Source organism: Borostomias antarcticus (assembly GCF_949987555.1).
Source record: "Borostomias antarcticus genome assembly, chromosome: 3".
Taxonomy (NCBI): Eukaryota; Metazoa; Chordata; class Actinopteri; order Stomiiformes; family Stomiidae; genus Borostomias; species Borostomias antarcticus.
The window spans coordinates 17,458,587-17,485,809 of NC_140236.1; the positions used below are offsets into that span (position 1 = coordinate 17,458,587).

Consider the following 27,223-nt stretch of genomic DNA (forward strand, 5'->3'; position numbering starts at 1 on the left):
ACTGTTAACTAAATCTGTTCTCATAGAATCTGTTAAAACAGGTGGCCAATCAACAGGATCAAGAGGTTTCCCATATGAGAGAATAGGGATGTGTCTTGATTGTGGCTGGTGTGATGGCACCCTCTCATCTGGGTCTTCACTAGCTGAGTGTGTTTGGTGTGATGTCCCCACACCTGGATCCTCCTCACTGTCTGAGGATGCTTGGCATGGCACCCTCTCACCTGGACCCTCCTCACTGTCTGTGGGTAATTGGTTTGAAGCCTCTTCGGCTGGATCTTCACTGGCTGAAGAAGGCCCTGGTGTTTTGGTAATATATTTTAGCATTGCACCTGTGGAATGACACACACAAAGAGTAAAATGAGTACATTTCTATAAATATTAAATAGACATTATAGACAGCTTACTTTACAGACTAAGGGTCATATTTACATTATATGTTTTAGATATGCAAACCAATACCACAACCTGTAACTGGTGCAATGCAATCACCTTGACCAATCAGAGGTTTTGCACTTGCTAAAGGCTTCAGGGGCCTAAAGATTTAAGAGAGTATAATTTTTATTTTATTTTTATGTATTCATCTATTCAGGCTTGGAGTGAATGTGACCTATCTGACTTTTCCACAGGGTGGCGCCATTGGCCTACTACTAACGTTGGCTATGGGCTATGGCATTTCTAGTAGCCAGGCAAATAGAACGTGCGTTCAAACGCACTTATTCGCAGAGATATTCATGACAGTGGCTATGGATTTTCCGCACACTGCCTTGCTGCAGGGTGGACAGAATTCCATCTTCTAACATTTCCCCCTCCTCCTCCTCCCTCTGCGCAGAGAATCGTTTTGCCATCTTTTGAAGATAGTCTAACCTAAAGCGGGAATATGGGAGCAAACAGATTGTCGATAATGTATATGTTACCCCTACTTAAAGGATTAACATGGTAATTCAATATAACACTTTCCAGATATCTTTAGGCAACAACAAAACAAATGTGTTTAACTATTTCAGAATTCATCCATAAAAATTATTTTAAAATATGTTTTTATAGGTCTGAATCTGCCACTCAAAAAGTTCACTCACTCAAAACTGGGCGTGATTCATTACAACTGATTGACAGTTCTCTGAGCAAATGACCAACTGGAATCATTATGATTGACAGACGTGTGCCCCGTTACCATAGCTACCACCGCTCCGAGCTAGACAACACGAGCTAGATCGCACAACAGCCAGATCAATAGCCATTTTTCTAGCTGCTAACCAGGGGCATTTACAAAGTCCTTAATATTATATTAACCCCCAAACATTATAAAGATACACGCTACCTAACAGGCCGTATCCTCGAATTTGCATTAGGCCTATTTGGGAAAAGTACGATAAAAGTATAACGACGACACGTCTCCCCCACGACACAGAGGAAAAAGCACCCTGCAGCCGGCCACGCAAGCTTGGAGGCTTGGGCTATTAGACTAACGTTATAGCTTTCAGCCAGCTACGAACAGTACCTATTTAGTCAAATAATTGCAATTGTGGGTCTTGCCAGAAGACAGATCATTTGCGCTGTGAAAACGACATAACATCCGCATTGTTCACCAGTCTAACGTTATTTATCTTAGTAGGTGTCCAACAAAGCCAGTTGAACACTGAAACGTTACTGTTCTGGGTTCAACATCTGTCAGTTGTGGTGATGTAAGGAATCGAGCGGAATACCACTGCAATAACTGATTATTGGTCAGATCAATTAAATCATTATAGCTCATTTCACATACAAAGGCAACACAATACATTTTGCAGAAAGGGGCTGGGGATGTAGCCTACATATAGGCTAGCCTACTGATCCTACTAATATGTTGCAGACTGCATGCGTAGCGCAGCGATTCAACATAATCGATGAGTTTGGAGACAGAGGGCTAGGGACTAACCAGTCATGCAGTCAATAGATCTCGTTTTGAATGTTATTGTAATGCCCTCTGGTTATAATAGAATATCGCTACTGGAGCTGTTTAATCCCAAAATGCGCAATGCTTCCTGAAGTTGGGTCGGATCGAGGTGCTGGGATGATCAACATTATGTGGAGCAGATGCCACAGTGATGATAAGCCTTACACAACTTTCAGAATGTTTTGCAGAATTACAATTATTTGGAGTTGTAAATTATGAAAGGAACATAACTTGACTTAATATCTTCACCTCCACCCACCCTGAAATGTAGTCATAATTTTAGCACAGTAGCCTCTATATGCGCATCACAACGCTGCAATACAAGACCTTAGGACAAACGATTCAGTACACAGCAGGTGTGTTTGATCAAGTTAAGATCTCAATGTGAGAATAAATAAATGACAAAAACCCGCACGGGTAGGACTACGTCTTTATTTTCCGAGGTAATTGTTGCGCATACAACATGACATTAAATTAAGACATAGGCTACTTTCTCATAAAACAGGGCGGTGTTGTAACATTTATAATATCATTAGGTGACATTGGCTGCAACCTGCCCTCCAGGACCTGCACACCTCCAGAGCCCTGAAGCGCGGGACCTGGACCTCCCGAGTCCCAGTATTGGAAATGTAGTGATCTGGCTACAAGAAAAGGGGGCAAATTATAAAAGCGATTAGTAATAGCATCGTTATTTTGCATATGCAAAACAGCATAAATTACAACAATAGGCTATTTATCAGTAAGTCTACATTATATCGAATTAAGTTTGAGCGAGAGATAATCGGGAGATTCTTGTGGAGACAAACTGACTTATATCCAACTTTGACTTCGTAACGTTGCCTATTGTATTGGCCTATACAACAAAGCACGCTCACAACAGTTATGGTAGGCTATCGCTTCGGAAACCTTACAGCACAGTTTGCACCTGGTGCAAGTAGATTTTATGCCAGGGAAGAGTACAGTATGGTGCGCTGTTTCTGCCAGGGAAGAGTACAGTATGGTGTGCTGTGTTTCTGCCATTGCACTGGAGGGCTAACGTTACCAAAAGCAAATGCATTGAGAGCTAACGTTAGCATGCTAGGATAATTAACACAGCTAGCTGACATTCCAAACATTAGGCTAGCTAACGTCAACATGCTGGATAAAGACAAATAGCTAGCTGGATCAGACAGCTTTTTAAAAACTGTTGCCAATTACAGCTAACGTTATGGTTCGTTTATCTAACATTAGCTAGGTTGGCTACTCAGACACGGAGATCATGGTGAAAACTTCCCAATATGTATGACAACCACAAATACAATTAGGCCTATAAAACGTACAAATTATATAAAATTAAGAGACTACAACTATTCAATTATTCTCAAGATGAGAAAGGGTTCAGAGCTGCCTTACCATGTTGGATAGATGGTGAAAAGGCGCAAAGACAGCAGGTGCGGGAGGCAGACAGATTTCTGTTGGAGGCGGTGCAGGGGAGTGGAGGCGGGATTTTCAAACTTTAGGGTGACGTCAACAAAGGTAAAAACGTCACGAATTCGGAGTATTTTTACCCCGAGTCAATTTGGACTGAAAAAGTTACGCTTCCAGTTTCTCAAAAACGACAAAACGGATATATTTAATGTTTTTATTGTGTTTCTTCAATGTCCTATTGTGCAAATAGCACGTTCAAACTGAAAATTACCATGTTAATCCTTTAAGGGTGCGTGTGTGGACGCACGCGCGTGCACACATATACACACACACACACACAGCAAGCCTAAGAATGAAAGTGAAAGTTACGTAGGCCTGCTAGAAAAGTATTGCAGAAGCAAGCTGTGGAATGCAGCCGCTTCCCGCAGGCAATCAGACCGTTTCTCTCCATCTATGAGCGCCGCGGTCTAGCTGGCTAGGCTAATGACGTTAGCTGCTACAGCTGGCTGGGTAACGTTAGCTGCTGCAGCAGGGCTACCAAAACATACCATTTTGCATGGAATGTAACATGTCAACAAAGCTAATAATAGCGAACAGCCTCAACGTACGAGTGAACGGAATATGAATAATAAAACCAGTTTGACGTTTGTTTGCCTAGTGCTAATTGTAATTGTTAATGTAGCTACTGAGTTCCTTGCTTCTGAGTTAGCTAGCTCGCTTGCAAGCTCGAGTCAATATGTTCAACAACATGAACATTCAGTATTATCAGGCAAATAAATATTCCTATAAACATACCTTTGTCTTTGTCTCGCCTTTCGGCTTCATTTTTCCTTTTTTTTCTCGCTTCTCTGCTCCCGATTGCCATGTTCTTTTGGACAACATTGCTGCTGTTCTGATGTTGGCCGTTTCAGATAACAGGTACACCAAAGCGGCAACGGGGGGGGGGTGGTGGCAGCGGGTCTCGGAGGCCCCCTAGCGGTGGGAGGCCCCACGCGCAGCGCGTTATGCGCGTTATGGGACGGCCGGGCCTGCTTATAGTTTTCGCTGTATGACAATTTGTTCGGCAACTGCGCTCTCCATTGAAACGTATGGGCCCACACTCTACCTTTTGAGCTGCTAATTTTGCATTTTTACCCTTTTTCTAACTCGTCGCCATGCCTACAGTTTTTAAGCTACACGGACATACCATAGCCTAAAATGTTCAGCATTTTCTCAGGATTCCTACGGTGTCAATATCTAGGCTTTGACCTTTATACTTTTTGAGATAGAGCTGTCTGAAGCCAACATGCCTTTGCATTGAAGTGAATGAGAGGATGCTCACAGTGTCAGTTGGGATTTGAATTTGGGGACACGTGCAGGCTCTCTGTACAGGCAACCTTTTATGACTACTGTGGTAGCATTCCTTCCTTCCTTCCTTCCTTCCTTCCATCTTTCCTTCCTTCCTTTCCTTCCTTCCTTCCTTCCTTCCATCCTTCCTTCTTTTCCTTCCTTCCTTCCTTCCATCCTTCCTTCCTTCCTTCCATCCATCCTTCCTTCTTTCCATCCTTCCTTCCATCCATCCTTCCTTTCTTCCTTCCATCCATCCTTCCATCCTTGCTTCCTTCCTTCTTTCTTTCCTTCCTTCCTTCCTTCCTTCCTTCCTTCCTTCTTTCCTTCCATCCTTCCTTCCTTCTATCCTTCCTTCTTTCCTTCCTTCCATCCTTCCATCCTTCCTTTCTTTCTTTCATCCATCCATCCATCCATCCATCCTTTCTTTCTTTCATTCATTCATTCATCCATCCATCCTTTCTTTCATCCATCCATCCATCCATCCATCCTTTCTTTCATCCTTCCTTCCATCCTTCCTTCTTTCTTTCATCCATCCATCCATCCTTCTTTCCTTCTTTCTTTCTTTCATCCATCCATCCTTTCTTTCTCTTTCATCCATCCTTCTTTCTTTCATCCATCCATCCCTTTCTTTTTTTTATCCATCCATCCCTTCTTTCATTCATCCATCCATCCATCCCTTTCTTTCTTTATTTCTTTCTTTCTTCCATCTTTCTTTATTTCTTTCTTCCATCTTTCTTTCATCCATCCATCCATCTTCCTTTCTTTCATCCATCCATCCTTCTTTCTTTCTCTTTCTTTCTTTCATCCATCCTTCTTTCTTTCTTTCTTTCTTTCTTTCTTTCATCCATCCATCCTCCTTTCTTTCTTTCTTTCTTTCTTTCATCCATCCATCCATCCTCCTTTCTTTCTTTCTTTCTTTCTTTCTTTCTTTCTTTCTTTCTTTCTTTCTTTCTTTCTTTCTTTCTTTCTTCCATCCATCCATCCTTCTTTCTTTCTTTCTTTCTTTCTTCTCACTTCATAATAGAAATAGCAATAGTGTTTTAGTTAGTAGTTATGATATTATTGGCAGTAGTTGTTACAACCATCTTCAGCTACTAGCCCACCTCACATTTTCTCCAGGAAATGTACTTTCTAATTGATTAGTATAATTTCAATAAACATTAACTTTTGACCACGTCCAAGCGCCATCACATTGACTTAAGTCACTTGATTGAGTCAAGGACAACGCCTACCGAATGAGATTGATGAATAAATTAGACTATTGATAAAGGTTATCTGTTTCTCTGTACATAACAGAGTGGTGCCCCATACGAGTTTGATTTAACCCCTCAAATCCATTTTCCTTCATATTTGTGATAACCGCGGTATAATCAACATTATACTGGTCATAGTCATAACTCTAACCCTAGAACACGCTACATGTCTGACTGGCTAGTCTACTGTAGCTGTCAGGCCTGGCTGGCTGGTGGGTTGGCTGTCTGTCTAGCTGTCTGTCTGGGTGTAGCGCTGGTTCATCACAGTCCTGCTCCACTATCTGCTGCTGAAGCACAAACACATCAGTGGTTGCTCCGCCCAGACCAATGAGAGATGATTGGTCGCTCCGCCCAGACCAATGAGAGATGATTGGTCGCTCCGCCCAGACCAATGAGAGATGATTGGTCGCTCCACCCAGACCAATGAGAGATGATTGGTCGCCCGGCCTTGCCGTCTCAGATCAGATCTGTGTTGGTCAGCACGATCTAGAGCCTATTGTGTGTGTGTGTGTCTGTGTGTTTGTAGTGAACACTGACAGTTAATGTGTTTGTTTTCAGGCTCGGTGTTGCTGAGGGGCTGAAACTGCAGAGAGAGACGGAGAAACGGAGAAGAGGAAGGAAAGATGTCGTCCCCTGCCCCGGCCAATCGGAGGTCTGCGTCGGGCTCACGCAGGTAACTAATCAGAGCCTCGCATTTTTCCTCTGTCATTCCTTTCTTCCTCCCTCTCTCTCCTCTGCCTCTGTCACCCTTTCATCCTCAACTTTGAGAGTTCTCTCTTTCATTCCCTTCCTCCTCTCCTCCTCCTCTTCTGCTCTTCTCTTTCTCTACTTCACTCGTCTTCCTCCACCCCTCCTTTCGGCATCTACCTGTTCTCCTCCTGTCTTCCTCCTCTAGTGAACATTTCGATTCCACCATCCAGCTGCCCATACAGCATCACATCTCCATCCCTACGCCTCTCTCTCCTCCTGCAGTGTTCAGGGTCTACTCCTCTCTCTTCCTCCTCTATGCAGTGTTCAGGGTCTACTCCTCTCTCTTCCTCCTCTATTCAGTGTTCAGGGTCTACTCCTCTCTCTTCCTCCTGCAGTGTTCAGGGTCTACTCCTCTCTCTTCCTCCTCCTGCAGTGCTCAGGGTCTACTCTTCTCCCTTTCTCCTCCTGCAGTATTCAGGGTCTACTCCTCTCTCTTCCTCCTGCAGTGTTCAGGGTCTTCTCCTCTCTCTTCCTCTTCCTGCAGTGCTCAGGGTCTACTCTTCTCTCTTCCTCCTCCTGCAGTGTTCAGGGTCTACTCATCTCTCTTCCTCCTCCTGCAGTGCTCAGGGTCTACTCTTCTCTCTTCCTCCTCCTGCAGTGTTCAGGGTCTACTCATCTCTCTTCCTCCTCCTGCAGTGTTCAAGGTCTACTCCTCTCTCTTCCTCCTCCTGCAGTGTTCAGGGTCTACTCCTCTTCCTCCTCCTGCAGGGTTCAGGGTCTACTCTCTCTTCCTCCTCCTGCACTGTTCAGGGTCTACTCCTCTTCCTCCTCCTGCAGTGTTCAGGGTCTACTCTCTCTTCCCCCTCCTGCACTGTTAAGGGTCTACTCCTCTTCCTCCTCCTGCAGTGTTCAGGGTCTACTCTCTCTTCCTCCTCCTGCACTGTTCAGGGTCTACTCCTCTTCCTCCTCCTGCAGTGCTCAGGGTCTACTCTTCTCTCTTCCTCCTCCAGTGTTCAGGGTCTACTCCTCTCTCTTCCTCCTGCAGTGTTCAGGGTCTACCCCTCTCTCTTCCTCCTCCTGCAGTGTTCAAGGTCTACTCCTCTCTCTTCCTCCTCCTGCAGTGTTCAGGGTCTACTCCTCTTCCTCCTCCTGCAGGGTTCAGGGTCTACTCTCTCTTCCTCCTCCTGCAGTGTTCAGGGTCTACTATCTCTTCCCCCTCCTGCATTGTTCAGGGTCTACTCCTCTTCCTCCTCCTACAGTGTTCAGGGTCTACTCTCTCTTCCTCCTCCTGCACTGTTCAGGGTCTACTCCTCTTCCTCCTCTTGCAGTGCTCAGGGTCTACTCTTCTCTCTTCCTCCTCCTGCAGTGCTCAGGGTCTACTCTTCTCTCTTCCTCCTCCAGTGTTCAGGGTCTACTCCTCTCTCTTCCTCCTGCAGTATTCAGGGTCTACCCCTCTCTCTTCCTCCTCCTGCAGTGTTCAAGGTCTACTCCTCTTCCTCCTCCTGCAGGGTTCAGGGTCTACTCTCTCTTCCTCCTCCTGCACTGTTCAGGGTCTACTCTCTCTTCCTCCTCCTGCAGTGTTCAGGGTCTACAGTGTGTGTGTGTGTGTGTGTGTGTGTGTGTGTGTGTCCCTCCCTCTCTGTCTCTCTATCTCTGCAGTGACATTTGTTTCAGTGTTGTAGAGCCTTCTTCTCCCCCAGTGGTGAAGGACTGGTTCATGTTAGCTGTGATGAATGTGGACCACAAGGACCTGCTGGTGTGACCTCACATGACCTACTGGGACCTGGATGGGCTCTGCATTGATCACCTGTGTTAATCACCTGTTAATCACACATTATAGGTCCTGGTCAACAGCACTTTCAATGCATGTCTATGAAGTATATTGTCATTTTTAACTGATAATTTATAATTCATAAGTGATAATGAATGTAGAACATCCATTTAGGAAAGCCAGATTTATTAGGTTATGATGGTTTTAGTCTCAGGGTAGCATGACCTCTGTTGGAGTTGGAGCCAAGATGGCGTCGGTCCGACGCTGAAGCTCTCTCTGGTCCTCTGTCTCACCTCTCTCCCCCCAGGTTTAACCCTCTGAGGGCCCTGCAACCCAAACGCCGCCTACAGCAAATGCTGTCATCCAGGCTGCCGGTAACCACGGTGCCGGTAACCACGGCGTCAGTAAAGGCGCCTGTAACCACGCCGCCCGTGACAGTTCCGGTGCCCGCGCCCCCTGCGTGAGACCCACTTTAGTTACTGTGCCCCCCCACCCTACCCCCCGCCCAGAGAGCATGCTGGGTAGTTGTTGTAGTAGTTCTGTATCTGTATCAGTGGAGGCTCGTCCATTGAGGCAGGGGAGGACAGTCCTCCTCAGTTTTTGGAGAGAAGAGAGGGATTAAAATATAAATATATTAATTTTTTTATTCATAATTAATATTATCTCAGTTTTGTTCATAAAGCAGGTTTTCCCTATGGATAAAAACCCATTATTGAAATTCTAAAGCTCCAACAGTGACATCTATAACATGCAGCTGGAGGACCCATAGATATCTATGTAAGGGAGGCTATAGCTTCCCTTAGGGCAGGTTCGTTTCTCTTAAATCAATGTAATGCCTTTTTTCTTGCTAATTTGTGATTGGCCAAAACGCTGAAAAATTACCGCAAGGGAGGACAGTACTCCGGCCCTGTCTGAACAGGATTCAGATATTGACATTGTGTTAGTCCAATCACATTCCAGATTTACCACAGTGAAGGCCGATTGAGTCGGCGTTGATGTCTGTGTTTCTCTTCCCTGTGCCATTGGATACTTTTTATGTGTTCATAGCTCCATAATATAATACATCCAAAAGTATTATGGGACATATTATACATCAAACTGTTCGTCTATTTGTCTTGATTCTAGCCATCTAAATATCCAAGCTGACATAAATACTTTTTAAGCTAGAGCCGTCTGAACATGACTGTTCCACTGGCTGGCTATAGCCGGTAACGTTAGCTACGAGGTGCCCGTCAGGCTACGGCATAGGCAGGCGCGCAGATTGGCTGGAGGCGCAAACTGTCAGCAACTCGTCCAAAACATTTCTAGAGACTGGGTCGCAACACCGGATTGGAGAAATCCACAGCCTGGCTCCTGCTTGCGTGATAATTGATCGCTTTGCCGTGCTTATTCCTCATCCAGTGATGGATGGGTGGATGGAAAACTTTCAACTGAATGTTCATATTGTTCTGATAATTGTAGCATAGCAACATAAGAGTGGCAGCTTTGACAGTAACCCAAATGAGCTAATCCCATAGCTGTACCATTGCTAGCTAGCCATGAGCGAACTGTTGGATACTGCATTTGCTGTGCAACGTATTCCATTGTCCAGTTGTCAAATCAATTTGCCAACCAACTGTTTGAGAGCCAGCACACCTCAGTGTCCCCTAATAAAAAACATTTTTAATATATCACCTAACCTCTCCAGCACCTCACCACTATCAATTCTTTTCTCTCTTTAGAGAAGAGTACAATCCATTACAACAACTATTGCTTACAATGTTTTATTGTTGTTTTGTAATATTTTATCATGAATATGATAAATAAATGCTGCATGTAGTTAAAGAAAGTGTTATTCAGTTTTTCAGATGCTAAAATTGACTGTAAATCCACTATCCAGCTGATATTTCAAATAATAACTGACTGAGGGAAAGTGCACCCCGGCGCCTATGGGCATTTCGCCTCTCTTCCTCCTGTCCTCCTCAGTTTTTTGAGTCACCAGCCGCCACTGATCTGTATAGTGCACTGGAGCCACAAACACATACACACCTATTTATCTAGAGCTGTGGTTCCTCCAGCTCCTCCCCCCTGCTGTGCCTCATACGGTTGTTCTCCTCTGGGTTATCATCTAGCCAGCTCATCAACGACTGGCGTGTACAGACTGACGTGACAGACTGACGTTAACAGACTGACGTGAACAGACTGATGTGAACAGACTGATGTGAACTGACTGATGTGAACAGTATGGTGTGAACTGACTGATGTGAACAGACTGGTGTGTACAGACTGGCGTGAACTGACTGATGTGAACAGACTGACGCGTACAGACTGATCACACTGATGTGAACAGACTGACGTGTACAGTTTGATCACACTGATGTGAACAGTCTGACGTGAACAGACTGACAGGTACAGACTGACGTGAACAGACTGACAGGTACAGACTGACGTGAATAGACTGCCGGGTACAGACTGATGTGTACAGGCGCTGAGTGTATGAGTTGGAGCTGGAGCTACAGTAGTACCAAACAAACCGAGTCTCCCCTCCTCCTCCTCCTATTAAAGCTACAGTAGACTGTATCTTGTTTTATATGAGCGTATCTCATCTTAAGCCGGAGCTGTTACCCAGCAACCCTGTGTGACGCAGCAGGGAGGTGGTAGAGGCGCTCATGGGGCTGTGGTTCTGTGTGGACATGTCAGGCTCCATGCACTGAAGAGCTAGTAGCCTAGTCCCTGCCCACAGTCCCAGCCCCACCCTGGCTTGGCTGGTTCTGTAGCTGGTTCTGCCTGGTCCCCTGCCCACAGTCCCAGCCCCGCCCTGGCTTGGCTGGTTCTGTAGCTGGTTCTGCCTGGTCCCTGCCCACAGTCCCAGCCCCGCCCTGGCTTGGCTGGTTCTGTAGCTGGTTCTGCCTGGTCCCCTGCCCACAGTCCCAGCCCCGCCCTGGCTTGGCTGGTTCTGTAGCTGGTTCTGCCTGGTCCCCTGCCCTCAGTCCCGGCCCGGCCCTGGCTTGGCTGGTTCTGTAGCTGGTTCTGCCTGGTCCCCTGCCCACAGTCCCGGCCTGGCCCTGGCTTGGCTGGTTCTGTAGCTGGTTCTGCCTGGTCCCAGCCCACAGTCCCGGCCCAGCCCTGGCTTGGCTGGTTCTGTAGCTGGCTCTGCAGCAGAGAACTGCTGGGACACTGACATGGCTCTCACGTTTGAAACCCCAGCTGATCCAATAACTCACTGGGGGCTGTTGGAGTACGGGCTGCTCTAGGCCTTAGTAGAGCTGTAGAGAAGAGCAATGTTTCTGTTCCAACCAGACCTCTACTGATGTACACAGTGGTCATAGTACACTATATCCTGATCTTTATCCAATCACACTTAGTCCTCACTGCTCGACCCCACCCCTTGTGTGATGTCACCACTCACCACCACCAGGCTCCTCCCACTCACAGAGCTCAGGTCCATCCCAGAGATTTAGATGGATGGATGGATGGATGGATGGATGGATGGATGGATGGATGGATGGATGGGTAAAGGATGGATGGAGGGAGGGAGGGAGGGATTGGATGAACTCAGATTGTGCCAAACCTTATTTTAACACCTGACACATTTCTTTCTAGGCTTGCTTCTGCTGCTGCTCCCCTCCCTCCGCTTCACCCCCCAGCCCCCCACCTCCAGCTGTGTCTGATCAGGGGCTGGTTGTGATTGGCTCTGCCTGACCCCCACACCCCCCACCCCACCCCTAGTGATTGGGTAACACTGTACCTCCTAGTCTATAGTCTAGTCAATGACCAGGCAGTAGTTTTTGTCTCATCTGTTTTTCGATTAAATACGTTCTCTTCAGTAGGGTTACATATTCATGGAGTTGCCCATCACAGTAGCTGCATTCCACACCCCCTCCCTCCCCCTCCACCCCCCCTCCTTCTCCCCCCGTCCTGGAGAAGGGCCTGAGTATGACTGGATTTGGTTTGAAACACAACTGACAATGTTTTGGGTGAATATCTGTTCTGCTACATGTCATCTCTGTTGTGTAATAATGCTGACTGTCCTGTCGGGGGCGGTGTCTCTGTCGTGCTGCCAGAGAGCGGCTGGTTCTGTCCTGCCTGCGGGGTTCCTGACAGGCTGCCAGACCCAGTAGCACAGAACCAGACCCAGGCGGGAGAGTGGGGTCTGGACTGGGTTCTGGTTCCGCTGCCCAGAAGCAAACACATTGAGCGCAGCAGACAGGGTTATTTTCAGCTCTCATTTCCCTGTAGAATTCAGTAGTTAGGGGAAAAATCACCTCTCACACAGAGACAGACAGAGAGAGAGAGAGAGAGAGAGAGAGATAGAGAGAGAGAGAGAGAGAGAGAGGAAGAGAGAGATAGAGAGACAGAGAGAGAGGAAAGGAGGGAGAGAGGGGAAGACCGAGAAGGAAGAGGCAGATGTTTTAGGGCTGGAGGCTATACAGACGTCAGTGTTAAGGCTGTATAGATGTCAGTGTTAAGGCTGTATAGATGTCAGTGTTAAGGCTGTATAGATGTCAGTGTTAAGGCTGTATAGATGTCAGTGTTAAGGCAGTATAGATGTCAGTGTTAAGACTGTATAGATGTCAGTGTTAGGTCTGTATAGATGTCAGTGTTAAGGCTGTATAGATGTCAGTGTTAAGGCTGTATAGATGTCAGTGTTAAGGCTGTATACGTAGATGTCAGTGTTAGGGCTGTATAGATGTCAGTGTTAAGGCTGTATAGATGTCAGTGTTAAGGCTGTATAGATGTCAGTGTTAGGGCTGTATAGATGTCAGTGTTAAGGCTGTATATATGTCAGTGTTAAGGCTGTATAGATGTCTGTGTTAGGACTGTATAGATGTCAGTGTTAAGGCTGTATAGATGTCAGTGTTAGGGCTGTATAGATGTCAGTGTTAAGGCTGTATAGATGTCAGTGTTACTGTAGATGTTAGTGTTAAGGCCCCATCCTCCGGGGTTTGAAGCTAATGAGCCGTTCTAAAGCTGTGGTAATAGTTTTCTCCTCTCAACGTCAGCATCTCTCTCTGTCTCTGCTGCGCTTTGAGACAGTTTATCTCTGCAGTGGCTGAACAGCCACTTTTCTCCTCCAAGGCAATGACTCAGCAGGATTTAGGCACAGCAGAGGCTGAGCTTAAACACAGAGGAACCAGGGACAGAGGCTGAGCTTAAACACAGAGGAACCAGGGACAGAGGCTGAGCTTAAGAAGCCAGGGAAAGTGGCTGAGCTGAGGCTGGGATGTGATGGGGATGGGGAGGAGGGAGGGGGAAGCTCATCACCCTGAGTCAGGCTAGCAGCACTACTGGCAATTCCCGCTTCCTGCCCCGCCCCACATAACCTCCTGTTGTCTCTGATTGGTCAGGTTTGACTATTGCAGGTTCATAGAGCTAGACTACGTTCCCATGGAAACAGGCTATATGGTGTCAATGCGCCCGACTAAAGGATATGCCACGCCCAAGTCTCCAGAGCAATGCTGCCGGTCAGCAAACTCCGCCCTCTCCCCTCACCCCTCTGCCTGCTCCCTCCCTCCTCCCTGTCTCTCCTACTGTCTGTCCTCTCCCACCTCCTCCTCCTCTCTCAAAGTGTAAACGTTATGTCCATGTTTATTTCGTCCCCAGCCTGCCATGGATACGGTCTTACTGCCAGCCGACTGCTGATATGCTGTTAAGGATCTGAATCTGAACTCTTCATGAGTGCTCATCTCCGCTGTGGAGCAGATCTAACATATACTAGCTCTCGATATTCCACTGCTCATCTAGAGATACTAGCTCTAGATATTTCACTGCTCATCTAGTGATACTAGCTCTAGATATTTCACTCCTCATCTAGATGTACTTGCTCTAGACATTTCACTGCTCATCTAGAGATACCAGGTCTAGATATTTCACTGCTCTTCTAGAGGTAATAGATCTAGATATTTCACTGCTCATCTAGAGATACCAGGTCTAGATATTTCACTGCTCGTCTAGAGATACTAGGTCTAGATATTTCACTCCTCATTGTACTGGCATAGTGTGGCATGTGACAAATAAAATGTTGAACTTGAACTTGAAGGTAGTGCTCCCTGGTACAAGGTCCTTGGCATGTAGACTTAATCCAGGTGCTGTCCCACCCTTCCTGTCCTCATCACACCCAGGCTGACTGCTAGCTTCTCCCCTGTCTGACATCATCACACCCAGGCTGACTGCTAGCTCCACCCCTGTCTGACATCATCACACCCAGGCTGACTGCTAGCTCCTCCCCTGTGTGACATCATCACACCCAGGCTGACTGCTAGCTCCTCCCCTGTCTGACATCATCACATCCAGGCTAGCTCCTCCCCTGTCTGACATCATCACACGCAGGCTTGCTGCTCCCCTGTCTGACATCATCACACGCAGGCTGGCTGCTTCCTGCTAGGACGTGTGGGTGAGTGTGTGTGTGGGCTAGCCTGTCACATCACCTGTCCATGCTCTGAGTGTGTGTGGGCTAGCCTGTCACATCACCTGTCCACGCTCTGAGTGTGTGACGGGGCTAGCCTGTCACCCCACCTGTCCACGCTCTGAGTGTGTGTGTGAGCTAGCCTGTCACCCCACCTGTCCACGCTCTGAGTGTGTGTGTGAGCTAGCCTGTCACACCACCTGTCCACGCTCTGTGTGTGTGTGTGGGCTAGCCTGTCACACCACCTGTTTGCTCTGAGTTTGTCTCCTCCATAGAAAGACCGCTGTGGTTCTATGGTGTCCTCCCTCCTCCAGGCTGTTCTGTGTGCTGTGTTGTACTGTATGCTGCCATCTCTCCTATTGTGTTGGTTTGTTGTGTTGTATTGTGTTGTGTCATGATGTATTGTGTGGTGTTGTATTGTGTCATGTGGTATTGTGTGATGTAATTGTTGTATTGCTTTGTGTTGTGTGGTGTTGTGTCAGGAAGTGTTGTCTAGTTTTGCGTGTCTGTATTTTGCATGTTTTTAGACAGTTTTGGGGCATGCTCCTAGTTCTAGATCCTAGTTTCAGATCCTAGGTCCTAGATGTGTCTGTCCAGATGTGAGTTCATACTGCCCTAGGGAGGTAAAGTAACCGTAGTAACCATGCTTCTCTCACTCTGGGACAGACGGACGCCGGCGCCGTCCAGCTGTAGAGATCCCCATGGCAACACCTCCCGCAGCAGCAGCAGCAACTCCAGTTCCTGTAAGGGCAGCGACTGCAGCCCCACCAAGTAAGACTCACGACATGGCCGCCCGGCATGCTCACCATGCAGCCCCACCAAGTAAGACTCACGACATGGCCGCCCGACATGCTCACCATGCAGCCCCACCAAGTAAGACTCACGACATGGCCGCCCGACATGCTCACCATGCAGCCCCACCAAGTAAGACTCACGACATGGCCGCCCGACATGCTCACCATGCAGCCCCACCAAGTAAGACTCACAACATGGCCGCCCGACATGCTCACCATGCAGCCCCACCAAGTAAGACTCACAACATGGCCGCCCGACATACACACCATCCACACATACTCGACCTGCACTCCTGTCTGCCATAGAGAGATAAGATAAGATAGATAAGATAGATAAGTACGTAAATAATCCCCACTGGGGAAATTTTGTCACTGAGGTAGTCAAACAACTCCACAGTGGCAAAGATGATGATAGGTCATTTGTGATGAGATCCGCCCAGAAATGCTGAAGGCGCTGGGTGTTGAGGGGCTGTCTTAGTTGACACGCACCGGGTCAGTGCTAAAGGAGTGGCAGACTGGGGTGGTGGTCCCAATATTCAAAAAAAGGGTGTGTGCCAATTATAGAGGCATCACATTACTCAGCCTCCCAGGGAAGGTGTACTCTAAGGTGCTGAAAAGGAGGGTCCGGCCAATAGTCGAACCCCAGAAGAGGAACAATGCAGATTTCGTCCTGGTCGTGGAACCACCGACCAGCTCTTCACTCTCGCAAGGATCTTGGAGGGGAGTTTGCCCAACCTGTCTACATGTGCTTTGTGGATTTGGAGAAGGCTTACGACCGGGTCCCTCGAGAGGTCTTGTGGAGGGTTATGCGGGAGTATGGGTGAGGGGTCCCTACTTAAGGCCATCCAATCCCTGTACACCCAGAGCGAGAGCTGTGTCCGTGTCCTCGGCAGTAAGTCGTTTTCCTTTCCGGTGGGGGTTGGCCTCCACCAGGGCTGCACTTTGTCACCAATCCTGTTTGTGATTTTCATAGACAGGATATCGAGGCGTAGCCGTGGGGAGGTGGGTTTGCAGTTCGGTGAGCTTGGGATCACGTCGCTGCTGTTTGCAGATGATGTGGTCCTGATGGCATCATCGGCCTGCGACCTCCAGCACTCTCTGGATAGGTTCGCAACTGAGTGTGAAGCGGCTGGGATGAGAATCAGCACCTCTAAATCTGAGGCCATGGTTCTCAGCAGGAAACCGGTGGTCTGTCCGCTCCGAGTAGGAAATGAGTCCTTACCCCCAAGTGAAGGAGTTCAAGTATCTGGAGGTCTTTAATAAATAGAGAAGAAAGAACGCTGCTTAGGCTACAATGAAATAAGTATTAAAAAGGAGAGGTGCTTATTGCCGTGGGGTGAACTTGGTCAAAAATAGGATAGAGTAAAACTCTATAACAGAGGCAAGGCACTCAAGTCTCCATAAAGTTAAAAAGCCTTTATTAAGAGCGGCTAGTAACCCAACGCGTGTCGGCGTAATGCCTTCATCAGGCATTACTGCGTTGGGTTACTAGCCGCTCTTAATAAAGGCGTTTTAACTTTATGGAGACTTGAGTGCCTTGCCTCTGTTATAGAGTTTTACTCTATCTGGAGGTCTTGTTCATAGTGAGGGAACCATGGAGAGGGAGTTTGGCTGGTGCGGTTCTGCAGTCGCTTTACCGCACTGTTGTGACGAAAAGAGAGCTGAGCCAAAAGGCAAAGCTCTCGATCTACCGGTCTATCTTCGTCCCCACCCTCACCTATGGTCATGAAGGATGGGTCATGATCTAAAGAACGAGATCACGGATACAAATGGCCGAAATATGTTTTCTCCGGAGGGTGGCTGGGAGATTGGGCGATAAGTTCAGTCATCCGGGAGAGACTCGGAGTAGAGCTGCTCAGTGACGTCTGGTGGGTCCCAGAACCGGGTAAGCCAGGACAAACTAACGATTTTTTGGGGGGTGCGCTTTCAAAGCATGCCCTGATGGGAGGTTTCACAGCACCAGAAGGGCGCTGAGCAGTGGCATTTTTATATGTAAAAAAAAACATACAGGAAAACTACAGTAGCCTAGGCTACTGATGTGTTTTAACACGTCAACAAAGGCCAATAATTTGAGAGCAAGCGAATAAGAGGACACTATTTAGGCCGAAACAACCAAGCTTTTAGGGACACACTAAATAAGCTACAGAGCCATTATATGACAACAATAGCCAAGCACCACGAAGAGGAATGACAGGACGATAAAATACACCCCCTTAGGGCACAGCACTGAATAGTCTATGCCCCTACTTCACTAATCAGTGTTTAGGCTACTACTAGCCTACTAGGCTACTAGCCCGCTATTAGCCCACCGCTCCAGGAAGCAAAGTTCACGCTCTCGAGTGCACGATTAAATCTAGACAAAGCAAAACGCACAGCCAGAAACAACTGGTAATTAATCACAAAAGACCAACCTTATATCGTAACCCAAACTCGTTTAATCCACTTCATTTTGGAATCAACTTTCAACAAATACTCAAGATCTCCGTTTTCCATGTTCATTGATGCTAGCTAGATAGCTAAAGTGGGTAATGTGATTGACAGGTGACGTGAATGACGGGACAGTCATGACAAGTTTTGATTGGATAAACCCTACGCCCACTTTTAAGCATTTTAACAAATGACAGATTAGGTTACATTTCGACTGATGACGACATTTTTCGCGGTTTTGTATGTGTGGGCTAATTTGATTGGTTGATTTTTCATTCGGTCTTGATTTCCGTAAGACAGAATAATTTTACCTGTCCTACAATGTTAAGTGAATGACGAGCTAGTAAAACAGCTGTCAACGGACCGTAATGTGGACTGTATTTTCATGAGGACTGTAGGGGGAGACGGAGCACTACCAAAACGTTAAACACGGATGAAAATGAAGCGATATGGCAGAATACAAGACACATTTAAGTCAAAAACAGTCTGAAAGTTGATTTTTCGTGCCTTCTTTCACTGAAAGCAGGCGCAAAAAACAAGTTTTATTTGGATTTGTATGGGTAAGCGAGGCTTATCCTGGCTTATAGGAGCAATCGCTACTGGAGCCGCTGCTCCTTTGCGTCAAAAGGAGCCAGTTGAGGTGGTTCGGGCATCTAGTGAGGATGCCTCCTGGGCGCCTCCCTAGTGAGGTGTTCCAGGCGTGTCTGGCTGGGAGGAGGCCGCGGGGTAGACCCAGGACCAGGTGGCTGGACTACATCTCCGCACTGGCCTGTGAGCGGCTAAAGATTCTCCAGGCAGAGCTGGTTGATGCTGCTAGGGAAAGGGATGTCTGGGGCCCCCTGCTGGAACTGCTGCCTCCGCGACCCGACCCTGGATAAGCAGATGAAGATGGATGGAAGCAGCAGATGAAGATGGATGGAAGCAGATGAAGATGGATGGATGGATGGATGGATGGATGGATGGATGGATGGATGGATGGATGGATGGATGGATGGATGGATGGATGGATGGATGGATGGATGGATGGATGGATGGATGGATGGATGGATGGATGGATGGATGGATGGATGGATGGATGGATGGATGGATGGATGGATGGATGGATGGATGGATGGATGGATGGATGGATGGATGGATGGATGGATGGATGGATGGATGGATGGATGGATGGATGGATGGATGGATGGATGGATGGATGGATGGATGGATGGATGGATGGATGGATGGATGGATGGATGGATGGATGGATGGATGGATGGATGGATGGATGGATGGATGGATGGATGGATGGATGGATGGATGGATGGATGGATGGATGGATGGATGGATGGATGGATGGATGGATGGATGGATGGATGGATGGATGGATGGATGGATGGATGGATGGATGGATGGATGGATGGATGGATGGATGGATGGATGGATGGATGGATGGATGGATGGATGGATGGATGGATGGATGGATGGATGGATGGATGGATGGATGGATGGATGGATGGATGGATGGATGGATGGATGGATGGATGGATGGATGGATGGATGGATGGATGGATGGATGGATGGATGGATGGATGGATGGATGGATGGATGGATGGATGGATGGATGGATGGATGGATGGATGGATGGATGGATGGATGGATGGATGGATGGATGGATGGATGGATGGATGGATGGATGGATGGATGGATGGATGGATGGATGGATGGATGGATGGATGGATGGATGGATGGATGGATGGATGGATGGATGGATGGATGGATGGATGGATGGATGGAGCCTTAGCATCTTAGCCGCAGAGGCCTGTGTACCTATCTATCCAGTGTACCTATCTATCCAGGTGACAGTTTATAGTTTTTCAGAGTGTGGTACCTCTCATTACAAGGCACAGCACACAGAGCCACCCCACACTGGCCCTGCTGTCCCCTCTCAACATAGGCCTACTCATCATTGTTTACAAAATGCAGAAATGACAGGGTGATTTCAAATCTGTTTCTAGACATCACTTTGCCAAATCCTGGTCTAAAAGTTGGACAAAATTGTGCCCAGTAATCCTCAATCTCTGATTTCTCTACCAGCCCCATGGACAAATATCATATCCAAAACCTGCTCACAATTGAACCTCCTGGCAGCCATTTGGCATTTTTCCAACTCAATAATCTACTCAGACAATTCTGACTCGCTCTCTCAATAACTCTGCTCCGCTCTGTTCAACCCACAACTGAATGAAGAGTCATCGTGTCTATTTATAGTAAACGTGAGAGAGGACAAAAACATTTCTATAAATAATATACTGTGCTTACTGTAACTGTACAAAATCATTGTTGTGATTGGTCATAAGTTGTGCATGCGCGATTCATTTGCAGGCTGCTCTTCCTCAGAGCGGCCACGGTGTCTGAGCTGGAAATATGACCCTACTATCTAGTCAGACTGGCCGAGTGTCATGGAGAGGATGAGACTTACCCTAAGCTCTGGTGAAATCGGTTGTAACGTGAACCACGGAATGCGCAGGGCTGTGTCATCTCAATCATTCCCAAATGACCAGGAAAATGTGTTTACTTTTACAGGTAAAAAAAACACTTATCTCTAGGTCAAACTATTTTAGAAATATGCCGTCCTAAAGAACATATGGTATTTAGGAGCTCTGGCGCGCCCCATGTATATAAGTGGGAACTCGTAACAAGATTTTCTCAAATATATTGCATTGGAAGATGGTGTCATACTGAATCAAGAGCAAAGTTATACATGTCTGTCATCTAGTGGGGGCGGGAAAATCAAGGTTTCAGCGTGTAAATATCACAGAATCACTGTTTTACTCAGTAACGCAGCTTGTCGCACAGCTGCGACTTTGGCGCCAAGAGGGTTAACTCATGAGCTCACAACAACTAGCAGCAGCAGCTTCCATAACATTAATGGTAACGGTCAGTGGCTAAAGCAGTTACACTGATGATTCCTGTAACGTTAGCTATTTTGCTGCAATTGGTTCAACTTTTATTTCTGGACAAAGGTAAGGGATAAAAAGATGAACGTGTGGAGGTTTGGGGTATAGTCCCATGAAGTCATCCCCACCGGGGCCTTGAACCCCCGTCTCCTGAGTGAGAGTCCTATGCTCTCACCACTACTCTACTTGTGCAGCGGACATTGGCAGGTTGGTTTTGGTGTCCTTCTTCCAGTCCCTAGTGTGGGTTGGGGTTAGAATAAGGGTTGGGGTTAGAATAAGGGTTGTTTGGGACAGGATCTGACCTATAAGGCAAGGGGTAAAGGTTGTAGTGAAAGGATGAACATGTGGACGTTTGGGCTATAGTCCCATAAAGTCATCCCCACTGGGGCCTTGAACCCCTGTCTCCCGGGTGGGAGTCCTATGCTCTCACCACTACTCTACTTGTGCAGTGGAGATTGGCAGGTTGATTTTGGTGTCCGTCTTCATTTTGTGTGCTGGGACTACTGCCTCTTGTGGTGCCAACAGAGAAATGCAGGTCAACATTGACCGGAGGGAGGGAGGGAGTTATAACTGGACAAACGCTATTCTAGGTGTGCTGGCTTACAGCCATGCACAAAAAAACACTGCCTCTTGTCTAGGTGCACTGGCTTACAGCCATGCACAAAAAAACATGACACCACTGCTTGTGGTAGCAACATAGAACTTCAGGTCAACAACACGACGGAGGAAGGGAGGGAGGGAGGGAGGGAGTGACAACCAGACATTTGCTATCTTTGGTGCGCTGGCTTACAGCCACGTACAAAAACGAAACATTTACCTGGTAAATACATGCAAAGTATAGCCTAATATATAATGGGTAAATTACTGAGACACCTATACTGTAGGTATAATTTCAAAACAGGAGTATTTCAAATGTTCAATTACTGCACATAAATTCAATAACTGACATAGCACCACCAGGTAAGCGCATTTTTACACAGCTTCTATAACATCCAGTGACAAAACCCTCATCCACACCAAGGCTTGAACTCGCAACCTTCAGCATGGGAGGTAGACACACTATCCACTAGGCCACCAAGGATCTGGAAAATCTGAGGTGTCATAGTGTGATGTTCTTGGACCACTGCCTCTTGTGGTAGCAACATAGAACTGCAGGTCAACAACACAACGGAGGGAGGGAGGGAGGGAGTGACAACCGGACATTTGCCATCTTTGGTGCGCTGGCTTACAGCTATACAAAAAAAGAATACAGTATACCTAGATATAGGATATACACATACTGTACATACATACATACATACAGTCTGTATAGATATATGTATAATAATACCGGCTGATGGAGAATAATGGCTCCAGGTGGAGAAGAAACTGGGTAGCGTTCACATAGCCACATTAAATAACTTTTGAGTTAATTTGTGTATCAATCGTGCAGAAATAAGACATTTTAACCTGTTTCAAACTGTTTGTATGTGACTGTTGTGTTGGTGTTGTGTGTGTGGACCCCAGGAAGACTAGCTTTTTCTGTGAAGTTAATAAAAGATAAAAGATACACAAATCATTAGGCTGGTGTTGGCACTGCTGCGTCCACCTTTACCCAGTAGAACAGTAGTTCAAATGTGCGTCTTATGAAGACCATTGGGTTAAAACAGTGTTGCTCCTCTCTCTTTCTCCCTCTTTCTTTCTCTCTCCCTCTCTCTCTCCCCCTCTTTCTCTCTCCCTCCCTCTCTCTCTCTCTCTCCCCCTCTCTCTTTCTCTCTCTCTCTCTGTCTCTCCCCCCCAGGCGCCCTATCAAGTACACGTCGTGTACAGACAACCATGGGATCCGGCCCCCTCCCCCGGAGCAGTACCTGACGCCCCTGCAGCAGAAGGAGGTCTGTATCAGACACCTGCGGGCCCACCTTAAAGAGACCGTTGACCGGCTGCAGGACAGGTGAGGAGGACGCTACCCTTCCACACGGGAACCCAAATCTGATCTGACAAGGGGGGATGGGTGACAGCATGTGGTCTCACACCTGTCCAGTCCATGTCAGATCAGTGATGGGAGGAAGGAAGGAGGGGAAAGCGAGGCCTTGATTAAGCGCTGTTTGCATGCGCATTGTTTTTTAATTTCACCTTTTTTATTTTTTATTTGATCATGTTTGTTGTTGTAGTCAGTGGCATCATTTGCATATGAATGTGTTCATAACACTTTCCTCTGTTGACATCAAGCAGTCCTCTAGAGACTGATGTTAATGTGTAATAATTATGCTTGGCTGAATATATTCCAAACAAACCATTAATATCAATCAATAACAGCTGTTCTCTCCTTCCTTTTCACATTGGTGATAATTAGCATTTCCTTTTTCTCTATCCCTCTCTCTCTCTCTGCATCTCTCTTCTTCTCTCCCCCCCCTCTCTCTCCCTCTCTCTCTCTCTCCCTCCCTCTCTCTTCCTCTCTCTCTATCCCTCCCTCTCTCTCTCCCTCTCTCTATCCCTTTCTCTCTCTCTCCTTCCCTCTCTCTCTCCCTCCCTCTCTCAACCTCCCTCTCTCTCTCTCCCTCCCTCTCTCTCTGCCTCCCTCTCCTTTTCTTTCCCTCTCTCTCTCCCTCTGTCTCTCCCTCCCTCTCCATCCCTCCCTCTCTCTCTCTCTCCCTCCCTCTCTCCCTCCCTCTCTCTCTCCTGCCCTCTTTCTCTCCCTCTCTCTCTCTCCCTCTCTCTCTCTCCCTCCCTCTCTCCCTCCCAGGGACTCAGAGATAGATGAGTTGCGGGGTCAGCTGTCCCGGATGCAGGAGGACTGGGTGGAGGAGGAGTGTCACCGTGTGGAGGCGCAGCTGGCCCTGAAGGAGGCGCGGAGGGAGATCCAGCAGCTGCAGCAGGCCGTGGACAGCGTGCGCTCCTCCCTGGGCGACTGCTCCGGCCACAGCGCCGGCGTCCAGAAGTACTTCCAGGACATCAACACCCAAAACCACAAGCTGGAGAGCCTGCTGCACAGCATGGAGCTGGCCCAGGCCGGGCACCCCAGGCTGGGGGAGTCCGGGGGAGGAGGCGGGGGGAGTAGGTCCGGGGGCCCGGGGGTGTCTAGGCCGGGGACGGGGGGAGGAGGAGGAGGAGGCGGCTGCAGGTCTTGCGGCTCAGGCTCCGGATCCCCTGCCCGCTCTGTGACCCGCAGCTCTACTTACACCAAGCTGAGTGACCCGGCGGACCGCAACGGCAGCTGCGCGGGGGATTTCCCCAGCCCGCCGGGCCAGGGCGAGGGGGACAGCGGCTTCCTCTGCTGCGGCGAGGGCGGCGCCCCCTGCGGGGCAGACCTGCTGCTGGAGGCCGCCTTCCTGTCGGAGGAGACCGCCACCCTGCTCAACTCCTACGCCCAGCACATGCCCCAACACCTGCCTCTGGCCCCCCAGCACCTGCCCCACTCCGCCACGTACGAGAAGCTGTTGCCCGTGCGCTGCGGGGCGGGGTCCAGCGTGAGCCACCCCTGCATGTCTCACCACCACCTGTACCTCCACCACCTGCAGGAGCAGGCCATCCAGACGGAGGGCTTCCCCGGCCCCGCCCAGGCCTGCTGCCCCTCCTCCTGCTCCGACCTGGACACCATCGCGGAGACGCGCACCTTCCGCTCACAGGCCTGCAGCCCCGCCTCCGCCTGGCCGTCCGACGAGGAGGAGGAGGAGCTGGAGTCCATTGTCGGCACCACGACCCTCGACGACACGATGGCCGCCTCTTCCGTCTCCTGCTGCGTGGACGTGCCCCCGTGGGGGGGGGCAGACCGGAGGGGGGTGGCGGGGGAAGGGGGCGGGCCGGGGGCGGGGCGGCTGCCGGACGGGGGTGAGGGGTTGGCAGGGGGGCGGGGGGGACTGAAGCGGGAGGAGGAGGAGGAGGGAAGGCCAGGGGAGGAAGCAGTAGTGAGGCTGGTTGAGGAAGGTGAGAAGGGGAGGCAGGTGGCGGCTGGTTCTCCTGGAGGGGGTGGAAGGCCGCACCAGGACCAGGACCAGGAGCAGGAGCAGCCTCTCACCTCCCAGCCCCACGGCTTCTCCTCCCGGCTCCCAGGCTCCACCCACCCCTGCGAGCTCGCCGGGGTTACCGTGGTGGAGGTCGACGACGACGACCAAGATGATGAAGATGGCAGTCCGGCGCCGGAGGAGGACGGGGGGGCGGCGGCGGGGTTTGGTTCTGGTTCGGCTGACTCCGGCGCGGTCCAGAAGAGCTACTGGAGCCGTCACTTCCTGGTGGACCTGCTGGCGGTGGCGGTGCCGGTGGTGCCCACGGTGGCGTGGCTGTGCCGAGGGCCGCGGGGCGGCGGCGGCCTGCCCGTCTACCACCTGGGCTCGCTGCTGCGGGGCTGCTGCACCGTGGCACTCCACTCCCTCCGCAGGGGCGGCGGCCTCCGACACTACCCGGCCGGGGGCGGGGACCTGGGGGGCACGCAGATCTGAGGGACCAGACCCCCCCACACTACCCGGCCAGGGCCGGGTTCCAAACACACACCTCTACAGTCCTGGAGCTTGGTGTCCCTCCACCCTGACCCTCGCTGGTTCCCCTCCTCCTGGGTGTGGAGGCGTGTCAGCGTAGGAAGGGGAGGTCTGGTCCCAGCAGCAGCCCTCGGTCGGGCGAAGGGAGAGTGGAAAGTCTGCAGACTGAGGAGAGACTGGGTCCTCACTGGAGCCCTGCTGAACTGTCTGACTGATTGACTGTTTCTTCCTCTCCCCTCCTCTCCTCTACCGCCATCTGCTGGGCGGAACAGGGACACCAGGAGGACTGACCGTGTCCTGGAACAAGATGGGACTGAACTGATACTGAATGACCTGAGTGTGTGTGTTCTCTGCGTGGTCTCTATCTGGGTACATGTGTAGCCAGAGCACCTGGGTGTCTTCAGGCTGCCTAGTCCGTGTTAGTGTAGGTGACCTCACCCCGACCCTGCCTGCTCCTTCATCACTGACTGATGCTGGCTGCCAGCATGGCACTCTTTGCCAGCGTGGCCCTCTCCTGGGCCCCCAGCCTCACCCTCCTCTCCTGGGCCCCCAGCCTCACCCTCCTCTCCTGGGCCCCTAGCCTCACCCTCCTCTCCTGGGCCCCCAGCCTCACCCTCCTCTCCTGGGCCCCCAGTCTCACCCTCCTCTCCTAGGCCCCCAGCCTCACCCTCCTCTCCTGGGCCCCCCAGCCTCACCCTCCTCTCCTGCAGCCGGTTGCACTAGTCGTTACTAAGTGGTGACTAGGCCTAGTCATAGCCTAAGTGTTGACTAACTCTAGATTTAGTCACTACTAAATTTAAATGGGTTGCACCACTCACGACTAGTTCCTAGTAACAACTAAATATTTACACCACCCTGGGAGGTGGTGTAAGTGATGACTAGTGCGAGGAAGTAGCTAATACTAGCGTCTTCAACTCTGCTATTAGGATGGAGGTTGGCTGAAACGTGTAGATAAATCTGTCGGTGGAAAAAATATTTATTTTAGCAGATGTCTTAGTTACATCAAGATTAAGCTAACTATTGGCACCGGTGTGCTTATTGGTGTCATATTATTCCGTTTGAGTAATTTACGATCGAGCTAGCTAACCTCCTTTAGCTCAATTGGCTCAGTTGCTGGTTAGCGATAAGAGGGGGAGTCCCAGCCCAGTTGATAACCCTCTGTTGCGGGTTGGGGGATGCCACGGTCGGCTGGGATCCTGCCTCTCATAGCTAACCAGCAACTGGTCAGTAGACTGTACCAGGCAGCCTAAGTTATGTCTGAATCAAATAACATTATCAAACAATCTTGGGAAGTAGCTGGCTAGGATAATTTAAGCATAACAATCCAACGACTAACTCCCCCAAAAGAACCTCTCCACTGCACAAGCTTCTCACCAACCCCAATAATAATAAGCACTACCGAGTGCAACGTCAGCCCTGCTAACGGAGATAATGAATTTGGAGGAGAGTGTTGCAGCTGGTGCTAAACAAGGCAAAAGAAGAACATTTTGTGGATTATTATCACAGCCATTCCACAGTTTGGATTATACAGAAAGGTGAGGATCGAGCCTGTTGGATGACCAACTCAAATGCCTGGCTAGCTCAATATGGTTGTAAGTTTAATATGAATCGTATGCAAGCCGGAGCCCGTCACTTTCACTGGATGACTCGAGAAGCATGCTACATTTATCTATCATACTAAACATGTTTTCGTGGAGTAGTATGTACTAAATAGCATGTAGTAGGCAAGTTGCAGTATGTACTATATAGTATGTAGTATGGACATTCGGACACGGCCCTTTGGGCCATCAACTTCCTTGTTTACATTTTTACTTGCTTGCCGATTGGCTATTTGGATCCTGCCG

The 27,223-nt window shown here is 49.0% G+C and overlaps 1 protein-coding gene across 1 annotated transcript in view; it reads left to right on the forward strand.

Moving 5' to 3' along the window:
- Nucleotides 1-25,343, forward strand: part of snphb (syntaphilin b) — a gene marked incomplete at both ends in the record, with an annotated part of 36,455 nt that extends 11,112 nt beyond the window's left edge. Inside the window, 7 exons of the mRNA XM_084436065.1 lie at nt 8,313-8,370; nt 8,691-8,843; nt 13,711-13,827; nt 15,435-15,539; nt 22,709-22,858; nt 23,651-24,661; nt 24,881-25,343. Of these exons, the coding sequence (XP_084292191.1) occupies nt 8,313-8,370; nt 8,691-8,843; nt 13,711-13,827; nt 15,435-15,539; nt 22,709-22,858; nt 23,651-24,661; nt 24,881-25,343 (2,057 nt within the window). The remainder of the gene's footprint in view (nt 1-8,312; nt 8,371-8,690; nt 8,844-13,710; nt 13,828-15,434; nt 15,540-22,708; nt 22,859-23,650; nt 24,662-24,880) is intronic.
- Nucleotides 25,344-27,223: the final 1,880 nt, after the last annotated feature.